The sequence below is a fragment of the Mycena indigotica genome, assembly GCF_014461135.1.
Source record: "Mycena indigotica strain 171206Taipei chromosome Unknown Mind.scaff0004, whole genome shotgun sequence".
Lineage (NCBI taxonomy): Eukaryota > Fungi > Basidiomycota > Agaricomycetes > Agaricales > Mycenaceae > Mycena > Mycena indigotica.
Window position 1 is genome coordinate 1,525,089 of NW_023503003.1, and position 17,958 is coordinate 1,543,046.

At 56.5% G+C, this 17,958-nt stretch overlaps 7 protein-coding genes across 7 annotated transcripts; 1 reads left to right on the forward strand and 6 right to left on the reverse strand.

The window, feature by feature from the left end:
- Window positions 1–2,908: 2,908 nt before the first annotated feature.
- On the reverse strand, window positions 2,909–4,695 carry MIND_00427500 (uncharacterized protein; the record flags this gene model as incomplete). Its single annotated transcript, XM_037361090.1, has 7 exons — window positions 2,909–3,340; window positions 3,404–3,651; window positions 3,905–4,066; window positions 4,113–4,291; window positions 4,336–4,443; window positions 4,491–4,538; window positions 4,586–4,695. The coding sequence occupies 7 exons, from the start codon at window positions 4,693–4,695 to the stop codon at window positions 2,909–2,911; spliced, it is 1,287 nt and encodes a 428-aa protein (XP_037221382.1).
- A 429-nt stretch (window positions 4,696–5,124) lies between these two features.
- On the forward strand, window positions 5,125–5,728 carry MIND_00427600 (uncharacterized protein; the record flags this gene model as incomplete). Its single annotated transcript, XM_037361091.1, has 3 exons — window positions 5,125–5,225; window positions 5,277–5,347; window positions 5,409–5,728. Exons 1-3 carry the CDS (start codon window positions 5,152–5,154, stop codon window positions 5,726–5,728), a joined length of 465 nt encoding a protein of 154 aa, XP_037221383.1. The 5' UTR covers window positions 5,125–5,151.
- A 1,145-nt stretch (window positions 5,729–6,873) lies between these two features.
- Window positions 6,874–7,454, reverse strand: MIND_00427700 (SHSP domain-containing protein; the record flags this gene model as incomplete). Its single annotated transcript, XM_037361092.1, has 3 exons — window positions 7,294–7,454; window positions 7,025–7,244; window positions 6,874–6,972 (listed from the first exon to the last, which is right to left on the reverse strand). Exons 1-3 carry the CDS (start codon window positions 7,434–7,436, stop codon window positions 6,874–6,876), a joined length of 462 nt encoding a protein of 153 aa, XP_037221384.1. The 5' UTR covers window positions 7,437–7,454.
- Window positions 7,455–8,517: 1,063 nt separating this feature from the next.
- Window positions 8,518–9,779, reverse strand: MIND_00427800 (Dna methyltransferase; the record flags this gene model as incomplete). The annotated part of the gene is made up of 5 exons (XM_037361093.1): window positions 8,518–8,793; window positions 8,841–9,257; window positions 9,303–9,530; window positions 9,580–9,701; window positions 9,749–9,779. 5 exons carry the CDS (start codon window positions 9,777–9,779, stop codon window positions 8,518–8,520), a joined length of 1,074 nt encoding a protein of 357 aa, XP_037221385.1.
- Window positions 9,780–10,916: 1,137 nt separating this feature from the next.
- Window positions 10,917–12,141, reverse strand: MIND_00427900 (SWIM-type domain-containing protein; the record flags this gene model as incomplete). The annotated part of the gene is made up of 2 exons (XM_037361094.1): window positions 10,917–11,096; window positions 11,149–12,141. The coding sequence occupies 2 exons, from the start codon at window positions 12,139–12,141 to the stop codon at window positions 10,917–10,919; spliced, it is 1,173 nt and encodes a 390-aa protein (XP_037221386.1).
- A 1,546-nt stretch (window positions 12,142–13,687) lies between these two features.
- Window positions 13,688–14,655, reverse strand: MIND_00428000 (3-oxoacyl-(Acyl-carrier-protein) reductase; the record flags this gene model as incomplete). Its single annotated transcript, XM_037361095.1, has 3 exons — window positions 13,688–13,880; window positions 13,934–14,255; window positions 14,304–14,655. 3 exons carry the CDS (start codon window positions 14,653–14,655, stop codon window positions 13,688–13,690), a joined length of 867 nt encoding a protein of 288 aa, XP_037221387.1.
- A 350-nt stretch (window positions 14,656–15,005) lies between these two features.
- Window positions 15,006–17,705, reverse strand: MIND_00428100 (uncharacterized protein; the record flags this gene model as incomplete). Its single annotated transcript, XM_037361096.1, has 7 exons — window positions 17,543–17,705; window positions 17,301–17,492; window positions 17,224–17,256; window positions 16,851–17,181; window positions 16,366–16,805; window positions 16,168–16,315; window positions 15,006–15,567 (listed from the first exon to the last, which is right to left on the reverse strand). The coding sequence occupies exons 1-7, from the start codon at window positions 17,679–17,681 to the stop codon at window positions 15,006–15,008; spliced, it is 1,845 nt and encodes a 614-aa protein (XP_037221388.1). The 5' UTR covers window positions 17,682–17,705.
- Between the last annotated feature and the right edge of the window lie 253 nt (window positions 17,706–17,958).

A 17,958-nucleotide genomic window follows, 5' to 3' on the forward strand; every position in this document is an offset into this window, starting at 1 on the left:
CCTCGGCGAAGTGGTTCGGACCATTACGCCCGCGTTGCTCTTTTTGCGCGCAGATGGGGCGACTTTGCACCGTCTGGGGCCAACCCGGCCCCGCGTCCAAACTCCCGGCCAACGTTCGGGCGTGCTTTGCGACTGGTGCAGTCTCTCGCACCGTCGTTGCAATTCGTGGGGCCCGTTTGCGGCCGCTTACGAGGCCAAGGACTTGCGCGAGTCTCCGTGGCGGTTCGAATTCTGGGAGTGCACCGACGAGGAGGGCGTGTACGCTCTATTGGAGATGGATTCGCGGTTCGCGGACCTTCAAGCGGTGTCGGAGAATTTCCTCTACCGGCGCTTCTGCTTCCGTTTTCTGCCCCGTTCGAATACCTTGCGGGCGCAACATCGGCGTCGTTCGGAGGACAAGGGGCACTCTTCTCGTCCCAACGTTCTGAACCGGCACGCGGGCCGTCAACCGTCTCCGCGACGCCCCCGGGCTCGGTCGCGGGGTCCCCGGACTGGGCCGTCGCGTCGGCGCTCCCGCTCTCCTCCTCCTCGACGATCGGCCTCTCCGGTTCGTCGGCCAGCGCCCCCTCCCGCGCGATCTCCCCGCCCCCCTCGTTCCGCACCTGTCACCCCCGATCCGTCCTCCACCCACCGGGCCCGGGGGACGCGGGCCGTCCCGGCTGGAACCAGCTCCGGCCGTGCGGGCCCCTCGGTGATGGGGGATATGTCTTTCCGCCCGGAGGGTTACCCGGACGTGACGCTTTGGTTCGGCGAGCCGTCGCCGACTCGGGCCACCGCCGAGGCGCACCGGTTGTTGGATGATCCGGATGTGGCCCAATCGTGCCGATTTTCCGCCGTGGGGGTGACGCTCCTGCACCAGTTGCTGACCCGGCCCCAGGACAACCCTCTGTCCACCGGTGTCTTGCGTTCACTCCGGTCCGAAACTTCGCATGTTGATGCAGCCGGCCGACTTCGAGCTGATGGATTACCTGGGGCATCGGTTCTCTGCGGCTCAAATGGTGGAGTTGTACACTCGGGTGCGGGGCGTTTTTGGGGCCGTCGACGACTCGGGGTCGACTCGGCTGGATTTGTGGGAGCAACGGGCCGCCGCGGACCATCGCCAGGCCGGTCGCTCGAGCCCCGTTCCTGGGGGTACTCGGCCTGGGTCGGGGTCGCGACGTTCACCTCCCACTGGTCCTTCGTCGGGTCCTTCGTCGGGTCGAAAGGGAAAAGGCCGGGCGTAGTCGGGGGGTTTTTTTGTATTTTATTATTTTTGTACTTTTGTTTTTTGGACTTTTGCAATGCACCGTGTCGCCTTCTCGTGTGTTCTGTTGTGCGGGCGTAAGGGGATCGCTTAGATTCTGTCAGACTGCGGGTCGGGCCGTGCAAGGACTTCTCCTAAGAACGCGCGCCCGGAACAGAACAGACGAATAGTCGGGCCCGCAAGTATGGCGGGCGGGGTAGATCGAAACCGAAAGGGCCCGTGAACTCGGTCCCTTGCCGTAGTCGGTGGTCGAAGGTTCGAATCGGGTCGTGTCGGGCCCGATGAGTCGATAGCGTCTCCTCGCACGGAGTAAGGTAGTTCTTCAGACGATCTAAGCGATAGAGTACAGGGTACACTATCGCGCATTATATACGCTGGCCCGCAAAGGGGGGTGATCGGACACCCTGGCCTCTCCTCCTCCTCCTCGCTCCCGTTCCTGGCCGCGAGGGGACGATCGCACATCCCTTGCGGGCCAGGCGCTACTCCTGACCTCCTAGCACTCCTCCCCATTCCCCTGGTGTCGAGTTGGGCTCGGCGACGGCTCGACGCGTCGTTCTCGGTCACGTGCTTCCCACGTGTGCGTTCCTCCTACTGGGGCGCATGTTCCCCGTCGTCACGTGCTGCGTGTTGCGGGCCCGCAATGGCCCGACACCAGCGCCCGGAGCGGACGGGCCGGGTCTTATCCGTGACATTTAGCTTGATTATGAACATTACTTGCACTCCTCCTCTGTGCAGAACAACTCTGATAACTCTTCTCTTCTCTTATCCTTCAACCGGACTCCGCTCGTAGACCTTGTCTGCTCCGGCTCCGCTCCGGTCTGGTTGGTCTTGTGTTCATTCATGTCAGGCAGCTACTGGCTTGTTAGCTATACCACAGCGAACTGGGAAGAGAGACGTACTGAGAAGCGAGACACAAGAAATTTGAAGGGCCCGTAGATATCATGATGGAGAGGACACAGAAAGAAAATTAGAGGATTTTACTCAGCACAAGCCGTGAAATAAAGGAATTGGGCATTTTGTCACATTTCAGACTGCTCCAAAGGTTTGGCCCATTGCATGTCAGCCAGTTGATAGTTTGAGCTGAAACTTTTCTAGAACTTGAATAGAGGATGCTAGATGGTATCTAGGCTTTCGTTTGTGCAACAAGTGCAGCATAGTGCATATAAATCTCACTTGTCTTGCTTGTCAGTACATACCTAATATGGTAACTGAAAGTAAGCATTCATATCTAAGGGAATCTTGGACCAAAATATCTCATAATCTACAGATATATCCTTCATCCTAATCTGTGCTGGTTCTCCAGGTCTCAAATGCGGGAAGCTCTGATTGAGCTCATAGTGGCTGTCCCTGCAGAGTGTCTCTCTTCCCAGTTTACTGTAGTAGTGGAAACTCCCCCCTGTTCTGCACAGCACTTGACATCTCATACAGATACAGTATGAGTCATACTGTAGATAACCCTCATTTCACTCTCTCACAACTGGGGAAGTCAGTCTCCAGCAACTCTCCTCTCCTTAAATTTCTATGGAAATTGCACCAGTCTGAATCAGAACCAAAGAGGTTACAACAACACCAGCGAGCAGGGAATTTAAGTATATCGAAACGTTACACGTGATCAGTTCTACGCGGATGTATGGTAAGTGAGAAGAAGAAAACAACTTGTTTAGGTTAGAGCGAGATCAACGGGGCCTGGTCTGCCGACTTCCGCGGCGGTGTCTGCGCTTGCGTCTGTGTTCTGGGCGGCGGGGGAAGCGGCGACGTCCCCCATATCCACTCCTGCACTTTGGCAGGCGCGTTGTCGAGCTGTGCGACGTCAACAACGAATGTTGGTTCCCAGCGACCGTCTTTCAGCCGGAAGAACCGCGGCACGTGCTTGGCGCCGCTCTCCTCGAGCTTCTTCCTGGCCTCGCGCTGCGCGTTCTCGACGTTGCTCTTCGCGTCAGTGGCAGCCTCCATGTCCTTGGCCGCAATTGCACGTGTCAGTGCCGCCCATAGCCGCCGCGACTCATTGGCCTCCTGATCCTCCTCCGCTGCGACTTGCTTTGTCGCGATCTTGCTCCCGTCTTTGACTGCGTCGAACAATACCCGCTTCTTCCCGGTCTGTTGCCAACGAAAGTGTTATTGTAACTTATGAGTAAGTATTATTATGAGATGACCACACACCTTCGCAGTCTTGAACTCCATCGTATGACTCCATCTCCCAGACACATCGCCTACCTCCGCCGCATTATGCCGCACCTTGCCCGCGATCGCGTTGTAAGTCCCGGAGAAGAAGCCCTTGGTCTTGAACTCGATATCCGCGGCCATCTTGGTCGTCTCGTTCCGCGCGGTGCACTGCTCGCCAAGCTCGAGCACCATCTTCCCGAAGAGGATGCCCCGGGCGTACATGTTCGGCATCGTGATCACGTACTCTGTCGCGCGTCAGCAAGGTAAAGAAGGACACTTGTACACACTGCCGGCATTCTGTAGGCTCCCGGTTTCTCGGGAGGCTGCGGGCACCACCAGCTAGTTACACAGGCTACGGGGTGGCTCCCCAACGAAGGCCCTTTGTTAATCCTTTGTTGGGGAGCCTGGTAGCCTGGCAAGGTGGCTTAGGGTGCCCGTAGCCTCCCGGATTTCCGGGAGGCAACAGAATGCTGGCGGTGTGCATGTAAGTAGACGCACCGCCGTCGCCGGTGCCGAGCAGCGTTACGCGGTTCTCGCCCTCCATCGTGGTGGACACGCTGTTCCCGAGGAACTTGCTCTTTGGGCGGAGCTCGCCGACGATGTGGACGCGGTTGGCGGGGGAGAGGTAGAAGAATGCGGAGATGGGCGGGTGGTGCGAGACTGCCACGGATAGAGTCAGAGTCAGTCAAATAGCTTGAGTCAGTACCTTGCTCAGCAACGTAGAACCCCTGGGATCCGTCGGGATAGTCGTAGCGGCAGCGGAAAAACTCGCCGAGGATGGGGTTGTATGGCTTCTTGACGCCCTTTGGCTTCAGATGCCACCCCGCAAGATAATACTGCAAAACGCGAATGAATCGCTCCTCCGGATCGGGGCATGTTTCAGCTCTACCGAATGAGTTGCAGCAGCGGAAAGGGGGTGAAGGACGCACCCAAAGACAAGCTCGGGGTGGGACATGAAGTCGGTAATGCGTTCCAGCATACTGCGCGGCTCCAGCACGAAAGTCGGGAATGTTACCCGGGAGAGGTCCATGCCCACCCTGCCTTGCATCAGCACCCCTCTTCGAGCTGTTACCCGGCCACGCACCTGAGCTGGGAGATGAGGGAAAGGATGATGGACCCCTCGTCCTCATCGCTGCCGTCGTCAGTCCACAGCCTTCTTCTCCACACGAGGCAACGCACAGTATCGATGTGTCATCTGGCTCCGTGTCCTCTGGCGCCTTGTCCTCGTCGGCCCGCGGCTTCGCCGTCCCCCGTAGCGTCGCGCCCGCCTGGCTGAAGAGACCCATCATTGCGGTCTGGAGGAAAGAAGGAGTGCGTCAGAGGAGTTACGAGGTGAGATGATCTGATCCTGCCAAGGCTGTGCTGTGGTCTCATCACTCGTGACGCCACATTTTTTCGAGGAAGAGTCCGAGTGTCTTTTCAGAGAAATTCACTGCCAGAAGGTTGGTCAATCTTACAGTAAGTGCTTGGGCAAATATGTTCTCAGTCGGCACTGGCCATTTTTTCATCTAATTTGTTACAACAACTCTCTGCAACAAAAAACGTCGACATTTACCGACGGAAAACAGAAACTATAAGCAGCCGAATCTGTTTTTTTTATGCCCGTTATAAGCATAAACAGAGAAACCGTGCAAGCTACTGAGAGATAAGAGGTTTGACCCGATCAAGCATCATGATCATGCCGCTAACATCTCACGTCTTCCTTCCACCTCGATGGGCTGAGCGCTGCCCCCGCAAAGTTGAAGATGTCCCGACCACTAATGCTGCTCTCTGTGTACTTCCTGCTGCTCCCGCATGTGCACGCACAATCTTGTGTCCAGTGCGTGTTGGTGCCAACTCTTTCGTGCAGAGACTGACGAGCCTCCTGCAGCGGGTTGTGCGACAAGAAGAGCCACGCCGGATTCTCTATAAAAGCGTTTGCTGGTGTCTTTGCTGCCATCAGTGTGTTGTCCCGTTCCATTTTTCTCGCTCGCCGAAAAACCATACTCATTCATTCATTCAGTGGTCGCGATATTCGTCGCCGTCGTGTTTATGCTCCTTCCACGCTGGCGCCGCCGCCGCCGCTCATCAGAAGAGCCGTATGCCGACCCCCAACAGGCGGGTGGCACCGAAAGATACGACTATGCGGAATACCACCGTCAGCAAGTCGCGGCGATCACGCCAGCGCCACGGCGGCCCGCCCCGACACACCCCGCCAGTGCGACAACGCAGCATGCTCGCAGATATGGGAATCAGGCACCGTTGAGTGCCCTAGATTCGGTTTCGCCGGCGAAACCTAAGCTTGCACCCACCTTTAAATCTCTTGGCAGTACTGGTACATGAAGCCTTTAACAGCTGCGAACTGTTCGGACTTGGATGTGGAGGGTGTTTGGTATGGCGGTGCGATTAGTTCCTCGTGGGACTGGCAGGATGGGCGATGTGGGCCGTAAGCTAGTGAGTGCAACCACTTGGTCTTGGTATGCGATACACACTGGTTAACGATGAAACAGTCTCCGAACTCGGAATTACGTTTGTTGCTGCAGCAATTTAGCCGTTAGCAAAGCCGCGAGTATCGATTCTTGATGTTCTCCGGCTCCCGGTGACGTTTGTTTTCGGAGGACAATCCCAAAAGCTTGAGCACAATCGAGTCAAGTGCACCAACGGTCTTTGACCACTCAACGCTCAAACATAAGGGTCCGACAGCCTGGCAAGAAGTGGCGCTTGTGGAGTCGTTGCCAAGTTTCGACCACCCGTCGCCGGGCCCTCATGAGCTTTCACACTCGCAACACCTATGCATCTCGTTTTTCCTTCCTCCCATGACCATGGGCTTGTTTGTACAGACGGCTCCGGCGTTCCTGGCCGCGTTCTTTGCCGTGGTGCTCCAGGCTGTTGCGGCGGCGCAATCAACTTCCTGCGTCAAGTACGAGAAGCCAACGACTCAGACCTCTTATGCTGACTAACGACTCCTTTTCCCTCAGCGGGGTCTGCGACCACCGACACGACTCCCCTCGAGCCCTCCCGCTGGCGGCGATAATTGGGATCGTTGTCGGCGTCGGTGCGTTCTCCCTCCAAATCCAGACGAGAGCGCCTGGGCTGAACAGGCTGCATCGAACAGTATGCCTCCTCTCCTTCGGCGTGATCGTCTTTGCCGTCGGCCGCGTGCGCCGCCGCTGTGCTGCCAAAGCCGAAGTCGAAGCCGACTCGGACAGGGTTACACACGCCTCTGGTTCGGACGCAGCCTTGATCTACCCCGCGCGCGTATACGGCGGACAGCACGAGTATACTTCACAATGGCAACTGGAGATGACTGATTACAGTCGGCAAAGCGGGGCAGCCAAGATATAATTAATTAATACTTACCTCAAAATGACTGTTGTGTACAATCAAATCACTCGCTTGAAATAGGAGAAAAGCCAATATTTATTCCGAGTCGTTGCTACATATTTCCAGTTTAGTTTTAGCAATACAGTGTGGCCAGACGACCATATTCAAGCAACCGTGATTTTCTTTGGGGTCTGCTCGGAAGAGGTCTTGGGGAACGTGACTGTCAAGACGCCGTTCTCCATGCTCGCCTTGATGTCCTCTTCCTAAAACGACTCGTCAGCCCTGAATTCAGCGACAACGAGCGGAAGCACAAACCTTGACGCCATTGGGCAGCTGCAGCGTGCGCGAAAACCTGCCAAAGCGGCGCTCACGGATCGCGTACCCGTCCCTTTCGTGCTCCTCCGAGATTTTGGATTCGGCGGAGGTGCGGAGGCGGCCGGGGAGCGTGTCGATGTGCACGTCCTCTTTCTTGACGCCTGGCAGCTCGAAGGTTGCGGTTACGGTGTTAGATTCGGTGTTCTCGTGGAGATCCATTCTGGGGAAGGGTAAACCAATGGATTTCGGAGCAAAAAATGGAGACATACTTGGGTCTGAACGCCTGCACAGTCTCGTTCCCCTCAAACTTGAAGGTGGGGAGGCTAAGTTGCTGGGTGGTGTTGCGTGAACGGAAGGCGTCGTCGAAGAGGCGCTCGAAGTGGGCGAAGGGATCGTAGTAGAAGACGGACATTGCGACAGTGGTAGTTGTTTGTGTTCTGGTGGAGGCGAGCGACGACGATGGCTTTTATAGCATACGGAAGGTTTTTCTGGAAGCTTCTGAGACTGGCGAGCACTTTCGTGTCGATTTGAGGGAAGTCGGAGCTTGCAGAACATTCTAGATGGATACACCAGGTACGAGGGAGTTCGTGGAGAGTCTGCAGCTATGAGCAGCCGACACAGTTAGTCCATCAGCAGGGATGGTGTTGACGTTGAAGTTCCAAACTGGACATGAAGAACAGGAAAGAGAAGTGAAAGAGAAGAAAAGACCCCTCAGGCTGTCACGCAGTCACAGAAAATTTTTGAGCACAAATCTGAGTCAATGTCAACAGCGGCACGAAACATGGATATTCATGGATATATGTGATTAATTTAGATGCTAGTTTTCTCCTGTGCTCTGTTTCGACACAATAACCAGCACCCCGATGGTTGCGACATCCAACTTGAAGTTCGGACGGGTTATAATAGGAGAGGTTGCGAGCGTTGCAAGTGACGCTGTCGCAATATTAGTATGATGACTTACAGAACGACATTGGAACACAAACCTGGGCCCAACTCCTTCCTTCCTATTTAACTGCAGAACATCTCTTCACCGACGTTTGAGGCATGAGCGAAGCGGTAACGGCCCTTCCCGCATCACAGCATGGCAACGAGCAATCGGAGGAGGTATTGGTGTACGTTTACGACGAAGCGGGATGTACGAGTTTTCGACCTTCACGTCAAGCGCTAACTGCGACAACAGGGCGGCGAAGGTGGGGAGGTGGGTCATGCATTCATCGCGTTCGGGCATAGCGGGGTAGGTAACGACTCTGGTGTTATAGTAGATGAGGTTGTCGTCGTTGAGACCGCGGTAAGTAGGCATGGCTAAACTTGGGTGGTTTGGGTTTATGCGTGGATGATGGTGGTTTGTGTGAGAAAGGGTGTCGAAGAGGTGGGTGGATTTTATAGCAGAAGAGGTCTGTCTTGCGGATACATTGCGGCTTGTGTCTCAGCATTGCCATGGCACCCCACACTCGCCCCACACCCGCGGAGGTTTAAGACAGGACCCCTATGTCTCATCGTGTGGGATCAGCATCCGATTCGTCGAGGAGATAGCTGATGAGCTCTTGAACCACACGAACATTGACGCTGTTGCCGATCAGGCGATACTTGGTCTTGCGCGAGATCGTTGACGGCCAAACAAACTTGGGCGGAGTATGAAGAGGAGAGAACGCAAAGAGACGGAGTAATTCGTTGGGAGAAAAGTATCTCAATCGAAGTGGATCAAGCATTCGAACGGTTTCGTTGTGGGCAGACTTTTGTGCGAGGAATGCGTCGAATACGGTCGTTGTCTGTAATGAAAATCAGAACGAATCAGGACACCAAAAGAGCCGCATACGTCGAGTTCTTCGTTCAATTGTAATATAGAGCCAGCCCTTTCGACAAGTTGTGTGTAGCCCCGAGTAAAGCAGCACGTCCGCTGAGAAGAGGGGAGGACAATGTCGAATAGCCTTCCCCACTTGAGTAAGACCTTGTCGGGAATGACACACTTCTCATCAATCTCTTCGTCCAAATACTCTCGAATTTCGCCCACATCGGCCCGAGGCTCTGCCTGGCCCCGACCAGGGATGAAGTGCAATGGCCCTGATTTAAGTTGACTCGAGTGGCGAAAAGCGTATGGGGATCGTTTGGCCAGGAGATAGTATCTCAGACGGGAGTTGGGAATGCCGAATTGTAAGGGGGTCAGAAGGAATTCCGCTGTAGTATAGCCCAATTGCTGAAAGGTGGAAACGAGCACCTGACGCGTCGTGGAGGTCTGTAATTCGTCAGGCATGTAGACAGAATGGTGAGGGACTCTCACCTCGAATCCAGCAACGTTTTCCACCAAAAAATGTGTCGGATGAGCGTTCCGGGTGGCCAGTTCCGGAAGAATGTTTCTCACAAGATGCAAGAACGACTGTGCTCGTGGGTCGAGCTCCCCCTTTGCTTGTGGGTTGAGGACAGTATACGGTTGGCATGCGGGAGAAAGAAGCCATAAAAAGGCATTCAGCGACGCAAGGTAGTCGGCAGTCATAATCGATATGTCAGTCTGTATCGATTCTAATGAGCCCAAGGCATGATTCCATAGAATCACCCACCTTGCAGGCGATCCCAGGCCCGAAGTTTGCTGAGTACACCTCGCAAGCAGTCCTATCCCAATCGAATGCATGAACAACATTCGCGTCAACTTTGCTCCGCTCCAGCGCTAGGTGAAGTCCACCTAAGAGGATTGAGCGTCTATTCTGGGAAGAAGAAGATATATCCGACCTATTCCACTGTAAAATTCGAGTGCTCTCATGAGAACATGGTGGTATCAGTCTAAGTTTGTCGGCAACGTGACATCAATATTTCTTTTGCTCTTCCCCCACGATGGTCTCCGATGCTGACCATCTACGCGTCGCAATTGTGAGACTCCTACTCGTTGTGGAGTAATAATACTGACATCTCCCAGGCTCTCGCCGCCTTGAAATACAAACGAAAGACGTGTCTTGCGCGCCGTGTTACTGTAATGGGCCACCGACAAGCTGCCTCGGTTTCTAACTTGGGCCATAGCTTACATTCCGCGACTGCGAACAGTCTTCCCGGCGTCCCAAAATGCTCCTCGGGACATCGAATGGGTCGTGGAGAACACATGCCTTGCCGTTGGCGAAAGAGATGGTCGACTTGAAATAGAGGTAGACGCGGACAGAATCAGTGAGTAGATTGGAAGCTTGCTCAATCCTTTTCAGGCTGTTATACTGTCTCAAAATCCTCTTTAACAGAGCTACCAAGCAGCAACCCGTCAAACCACTAGCAAGAAAAAAGCCGAAAAAGAAATCTTGCGACCAGACAAATTCACCGCGGCCGAAGCTTGAAAGCATTCGTGAGAGCGTTCTCTTGCTATAATAACTAGGATACGTTTATTACGGTTTCAGAGGCAGAAGTGGCTACAATACCGGGTTCAGCATCGTTGTTGTCAAGATTATCCTCGTTCCAGCAGCTGACCACTTCTTTGAATATCGACGGAACTACTCCGGCTCAACGATCTCTGCTTCTCCGTACGACCCAACTTGTCCTGTCCGGCATAGTCAGCTTCCTCCAGCCGATTCTTACAAGCACAACTTTCACTGTCGCCTCCCAATCCACAACGCTTCATCGTTTCGCTGCTCAAATGTTGTCGATGACCCTTCCTATTCTCATCAGTAAACTGACGACCTTCTCCACTCTGATGAATAAGTTGCTTGACTCTTTGATATCGTCAATATTTACACCAATACTCCAATCTTTCATCCCACTATGGGATCGTTTTCTGTCCTACCTCTTCCCCTTGACGCCAGCCGAATCCATTCCCGCAGACCTCTGTCCTTCCGTACTCCAATTGTTCCAAAGCTCTTTCACATCACATCTTTCGATACCATCTGCATTCTAGACACGATATTTTCCAGTCTCTCTGAATTTACGCTTGAACTTGTGCCGCGAGGGCCGCCTTCTTCGCCTTTGACGCCGCTGCTAGCTCCTCGATTTTTGCCTTGATGTCTCGCCATTTCTCAAGAAGCTCCGCGCGATGCCACTTATTCTTATCGGGCCATCCGCACTCGCGGTACAGCCGCATCAGCACATGCCTCTCTCGGAGCCCCTGCCGTCGCTGTCAGCCGCTGACCACCACTGAGCAGCACAGAAGCACTCACCTGTGTAGAGCGGAGCTCATACGACGTGAAGCTCCACTCAGGACGCGTGAGCGGGAGGCACGCGAGTGACCTGTACGCGAAGATGAGTTCGGCAAAGTAGCGCGCGGCGGGGACGCCTGGGACGCGCTGTGGCGGGACGATCGGGCCGGATTGAGGGACCGGGCCGTGCCGGAGCCACTCGGCGGTGTTGTCCGAAGCGACTGCGAGGCCCGGGCCGTGCGCGCGCACGAGCCCGACGCGGGTGTCGAGAAGAATCGTCCAGCCACGGGGATCGACGCCGGGAACTGTCAGCGGGAGCAGCCACGAGTCGAAGGGTGGCTCTGGATCCTCTGGATCATCTGTTGACGGTGGCTGTCTTCCGGCGCGCATATCGGCCTCGTCGGTGTAGTTGGCAAAGGCGGTGTTGGTTAGGAGGTACTTTTTTGAGTCTCGCGCGACGGTCACGCGGACATACGGCAGCTTCTCCATCAACGCGATGACCCCTGCGTCGTACCCGAGGTCTCTGGCGAGCTGTGTGTCCACCGGTTGGGAATGCGGGGCATATTGGATGTCCTCCGGCTCCCAGTGCCCCATCTCCACAATCAGCTGGTAGAATTCTGCGATGAGTGCCACCACTTCGTCAGGGTCATACACCTCCGCTGCCTTCTTCTCAACCTCTTCCAGATACGCGACGCGACGCGGTAAATCGTCGCGTTCCTCCTCGGAGAGCGGGATTATCGGCCAGTACTCCGAATGCAGGTCAACATATGCCTTGAACGCTGCCTCGTCCGCCACCGCCTCCGTCAGCGCACGTGCCTCCGCCTCATAATCGCTGTCATCGCTGTCTCCGGGGGGGATGACGTCGCGCCCGCGCGGAAATGTGGCCTCGTCGTCGGGCTCATCGGGGAGGTCTTCGTCCAGCCATGACTCGGGCCGCGGCGCGAACGGCTCGTCCTGTTCAACGACGCTGGGGTACGCCCATGGCCAGGGGTAATACTTCCGCCGCCCGTGCATCGTGGTTCGTGGTCAAGGGGTTTGTGTGCCCCACACGTGGGCGTCACAATTAAGTAAGTACGGCAATGATCAATGGTTAGTAAGCTCCACGTGCAAGTTCTGATGCCTGGAGGCCTGAGGCATTATCCATTCAAAACCCATGTCTGTGCAGTTGCGCTATACTACTACTACTCATCCCGATTGACATGCCAGAATTACGCATATCGACGCCGCATGCGCTTGGCGATCCCCGACATCAGATGAAAGTCCCCATGTTCGGCGCGCCAGCTCTCGAGGAACTCTGCACGGCGCCACTTGTCCTTATCCGGCCAGCCATACTGGCGATACAGCCGCATTAGCAGACGCCGCTCGCCCAGCTGCCGCGCCCCGCTGTCACGGACGCGGATGGACGTGTCACTCCACTCGGGGCGGATGATGGGCAGACGCGCAAGCGAGCGGTAGGCATAGATGAGCTCGGCGAAGTAGCGCGCGGCGGGTACGAGCGCGAGGCGCCGCGTGGGGAACTGCGACGTGTCGGCCGCGCCGGGCGGGCCGTGCCGGAGCCACTCGGCGTCCCGGTCCGGGCGGCGGAGGGCCGCCGTCAGCGTGCGCACGGCGCCGGCCCGCGTGTCGAGGAGCACGCTGTACCCGCGCGTGGATGCGGGTATGCGCAGCGTTAGCGGGACCAGCCAGCCATCGAGCCCCGCGCTGGCATGCAGGTCCGCCGCGTCGGTGTAGTTCGCGAAGCACGTGTCCGGGAGGAGCCGCCGGCGCGGGTCGCGCGTGACCGCGACGCGGATGTACGGCAGCTTCTCCATCAGCGTGATGGCGCCGGCATCGTACCCGAGCTCTGCGGCGAGCTGCGTGTCGAGGGTGTGTGGTGGGTGCTGGATGTCTTCTGGCTCCCAGTGGCCCATGTCCGCCATCAGCTCATAGAACTGCGTGACCATCCGCGCCACCGCATCGGGGTCGTATTCCGCCGCCGCCCTTTTTTCCACCTCTTCCAGATATGTGATCTTGCGGGGCAGGTCGTCGCGCTCCTCCTCAACAAGGAGCTCGTCCGGGTACATCTCGGGGAGCAGGCTGCGGTACGCCTCGAACGCCGCGTGATCCGCCAGCGTCGCTGCCACGTCCACCGCCAGCTCACGTGCTTCTTCCTCATCGTCGTCTCCCGAGTCGCTGTCGTCACGGGGCGGGACGTTGCGCGCCGTCTTGTCCGCTGCGTCGTCCTCCTGCTCCAGGTCCTCGTCGAGCCACGACACGGGCCGCGGCACAAACGGCGCGTCTTGCTGGAGGACGCTCGGATGGGCCCACGGCCATGGGTGAAACTTTCGCTGCCCAACCATCGTGGTTTGTGGCCAAGAAGTGCACAACATGTGTCGCTCAGGTTTGTGTGCCCAGCACATGTAGTCGGTTACTTAATTTCGCTCAGTCTGAATCCAACGCATGCCATCAATCTAGTCAAACACTTCTGACGGTGCAAATGTAGTATGCAACAACTTGAAGCTCTACGGCTTTGATCTATGTAGAACGTGAACTACTTAGTTATTATCGGGGGCAGGCTGGACTACGCAAAATGCACACGCATGGCCGCCATGTACTCCGCGTCGTCACGCGCGCCGTAGCGGGCCGCGAGGAACCCGCGGGCGTCGTGCCCGACGAGGTACCGCAGCCGATCGCTGCCGTCCGTCGCCGCGGCGTAGATCGTGTCGGCGACATCGGCCGATGAGATCATAGGGCCGGCTTGCATCTTGGCGAAGCTGCCACAGGTTAGCTGTGGACTCGGGAAATAGTCCAGGGTTAAGGGCCGCACCTCTCCCGGGTCTTCTGCACGATATCGGCATACACTTTTGCCACAGCCGGCTCCTGTGCGCCGGCCCCGGCGACGAAGCGCGCGCCGAACTGCGTCGCGGTCACGCCGCCGTGCGGGATCACCGACTTGACGCGCACGTGCTGCGACGCGAGCTCGTAGGAGAGCGCCTCGGTGAAGCCCTCCAGCGCGAACTTGCTTGCGCTGTAGAGGGATGTCATCGGCAGGCCCCAGAGACCTGCGCCCGAGGACACGTTTACCACCGCCCCGCCCGCGGGATTGGCGCGCAGGTGCGAGAGGAGCGCGCGCGTGACGTCCATCACGCCTGTCGGCCTCAGTAAGCAGATAGAACTTGAGAGAAGGAATGGCGCACCGAAGACGTTGACGTCAAACTGCTTTTGCGCGCTTTCCCGAGGGAGCGCCTCGAACAGCCCGGCCTGGCCGTACCCAGCGTTGTTCACAAGCACGTCCACTCGTCCGAACGCGCTGATCGCCGCGGCGATGGCGGTGCCGATGGACGCGAAATCCGTGACGTCAAGCGGCAGGACAAGCAGCCGGTGGCGCAAGTCGGGAGTGTTGAGGGCGGGCAGCTCGGAGGCCTGAGGCTCGCGCATCGTCGCGACAACGTTCCACCCGCGTGCAAAAAAGAGCTGGGCGGCGGCGAGACCAATCCCGGAGGAGCACCCCGTGATAAACACCGTCTTGGGCTCTGCGTTAGCGTCCATTTTCAAGTTCTTCGACTGAGCGAGTTGGATGCGAATGTTGCCTTTTTATATCTGGCGCCTGCCGAGCCGCGCATGCTGGGGCCTTCCGAGTCGGATGGCTTCCGAGAGCGAGTAGTAAGTGCCTACACGTAGGGCACATCGCTATAGATAGATTTCGACGCCCACCTGCCGCGAGGCTCCGCGACAATTACCTTGAGCGCCGTTCTGTCAGTAAGTAAGTGGGTCCCACACACACTAGTAGTTTCCTTATTCTGACATACAGTTTTCATCAATGGATCAATATAGCTGGAAACTCCACATGAGAGCAGACCATAACACACAGTACTAGAGGCAATAATACCTAGTACCATTTAATCGAACACGATCTTCGTTGGTGCGGCCGGCATCGGTATATCGTCCCTGAAAAACGCGCCATACGCGCTGTGCTCCTTCTTCTTGATCGTCATCGGGAACTTCTTCAGGCCCTCGCACTCGAACCCGCTCTCCCTCAGCACCCGCGCGAGCTCCCCCGCCAGCGCCCGCTCATGGTTCTCCCCCGTGAAGAACGTGATCGACTTGCCCGTTTTGCCCCCGCGGCCCGTCCGCCCGATCCGGTGGATGTAGTCCTCGATCGTCAGCGGGAACGTGTAGTTGATCACCGCCGCAACATCGGGTATATCCAGCCCCCGCGCAGCAACATCGGTCGCGACAAGCAGGCCCGTGGTCCCAGTCTTGAATTTTTCTAATGCGTCCAGTCGCGCAGTTTGCGACATGTCCCCGTGCAGCGCGCCGACGCTGTAGCCTTCTTGTCTGAGCCGATTTTCTACCCGTGAGGCTTCCTTTTTGTACAGCGCGAACACGAGCACACGCGCATCAGTTCGTCCCGCGCCTTTTTTGTGGCCAAGTTGGCGGAGGTGGTTTAGTAGACGGGAACTGTTAATAATGGTCAGCACTATCATCGTCTTAGGTATAACTGCTGAACAGCTCTCCCCGATTGAGGCAGGAACAAGTGAAAAAGTCCACTGTCCAAGGAGGGTTTCAAAAATAAAAGAGCTTCCGTAACCCCGAACTCGAGCGCTGGGTCAGCGCGTAGCAAACCTGAACAGCTCCGGTTCGCGGCAGGTTTTGCCCGTGTGGCCCCAAGTGAAAATCTCAGTCGTAACAAAATTCTCTCTTTAACCCAAGCGTCTCATTGCGCTTTCCGGTGCTCGGGCTCCGGGATTTCAACCCTAGCTAACGCGCCCGAATAAGCGGGCCGACCAGCCGGACTTTTGTGTCGTTGGCAGCCGCTGCGTATTGCGACACGCCGTTGGCCGTGCACCGGCGAGAAATCCACCCAGTCAACGGGCAAAACTTGGGTACCGGCGCCGGCCGAGACGGCCTGGACCGCGGGTTAAGCCCTCCCTTTGAGAGGGAAAACCCCAACCCTGGGCCGGGTGTCCAAGAAAAAGGGGGAAAATAGAAGGAAAGAAAGACCGAGAAAGGGGATAGAAAAGAAAAGAAAGAAGAAGAAGAAGAAAAAGAGAGACTCACTCCTTCGACCGCGCGTCATCAAACACCTCGACCGACTGCGCCACACGACTATTCGCAGTAAGATCGTCGCTGCCAACCGTGACTCGCACGGGGTCGCGCTGGAACGACGCCGCGAGCCGGCGGACAGCATCGGGCCATGTTGCACTGACTAACCGTCACATTAGTGAATTGTAAAAGGAAAGAAGAAACTACACGCACACATCATGGTCTGCCGCTCGCTCCCCTGCCGCGTCCTCTCAATGATATTCCGAATGTCGTTCTCGAAGCCCTTGTCAAGCATCCGGTCCGCCTCGTCCAGAACCAGATAATTTACTCCGCTCAAATCGCACACGCCCTCCTGCACCAAGTCCAGTATGCGGCCCGGCGTGCCGACAATAACTCGAGTTGTCGTCGCTGCTTTATGCAGGTTTCGAAGCTGTTTTATCTGGCCCTCCTTGGGCACCCCGCCAAAGACAGCGACGCTCCCAATGCCGAGCGGGGCTCCGAGAGCAGCGAGTGTTTCTTGTGTTTGCAAGGCAAGCTCGCGGGTGGGGGCAACGACGAGCACGCTAACTGTACTCGTGCCCCCGGTTTTGGGTGGGGGAGGGGAGGAGAGAAGACGGGCAAGCGCAGGGATGCCGAATGCAAGTGTTTTGCCGCTAGTAGACATTAGACTTGGTAAAAAGCAAGATAAAATCACATACCTCCCCGTCTCAGCAATCCCCACCACATCCCTCCCTAGCAGCGCGTGAGGCCACGCGCACGCCTGGATCGGCGTCGGCTCCTTAAAGCCTTCAAATGATGTTCGAAGCGCATCGGGGATGGCCAGTTGTGGGAATGCAGTAACCGGCGGGAGAGCCGTGTGGACTGGGGGCGTGGTTATAGTTATCGAGTGCTTTTTGAGAAAGGCGGCGGCGGCCTCGGAAGTAGGTGGTGGTGCTGCAGAGGTGGAAGACGAGGCTTGGGCTTTTTCGGGTTGGTTGGCGACAGTTTTGTGCTTCTTGTCCTTTTTCTTCTTCTCTTTCTTGCCTGAGTCTGTGAATCATCAGAAGGGAAGATCGGTATAAGCAAACGTACCAGCGTCCAGTTTTACTGTAGGAAGGGCGGGCTCTATTCTAAGTGAGCACACTTTCGGGAAATGCAGCACAACTCACCTAGAGTTTCTTCTTTGTTCGCCTCCTTCTCTTCCTTTTCCTTGCGTTTCCTCTCCTTCTTCTCCTTTTTCCGTCTCTTCCACTCAGCCTCAGATTCAGCATCGTTCGTCCCGTCCACCTCCATCGGCACATCCGCTTGCTCCTCCTTTTCCTCCTTATCTTTCCGCTTCTTCTTCTTTTTTCGCTCGCTGTCTGCCCAAGTTCAGCACCTTGCAAATATAGCCCAAAGCAAAATGACATACCGTCGCCCTCCTCCGCGCGCCGCTTCTTGCTCTTGCCCTCGTCAGCGCTAACCTCGACGGGCTGCATATCCGCCACGGCCTTGTCCTTGTCCTTCGCCTTCTTGGCCTTCTTCGCGGCAGGGGCGGCGTCGACGGTCATCTTTGTCGCGCGAGGATGATCGCAAGAGGCAAGGGAGAAAATTTTCCGGGAGGCTGATCGCCGGATTCGTCGGCCTTTCTAGATGTGACATCCTTTTCTTCGACTCGAACTTCATGTACGTCTTCAAAAGTCTAGAGGAAGTCTTGGGCTGGCGCTCAGAAGCTACAACGGCAAGCGCACGCTGCTCTCCAGCACTACATAAGTAACTGCACTTCAAGTTCTCAGCAGGAATCGCGGCATTGTCACAACTCCGCCTCGCGAGCGTCTGCAGCTGCCA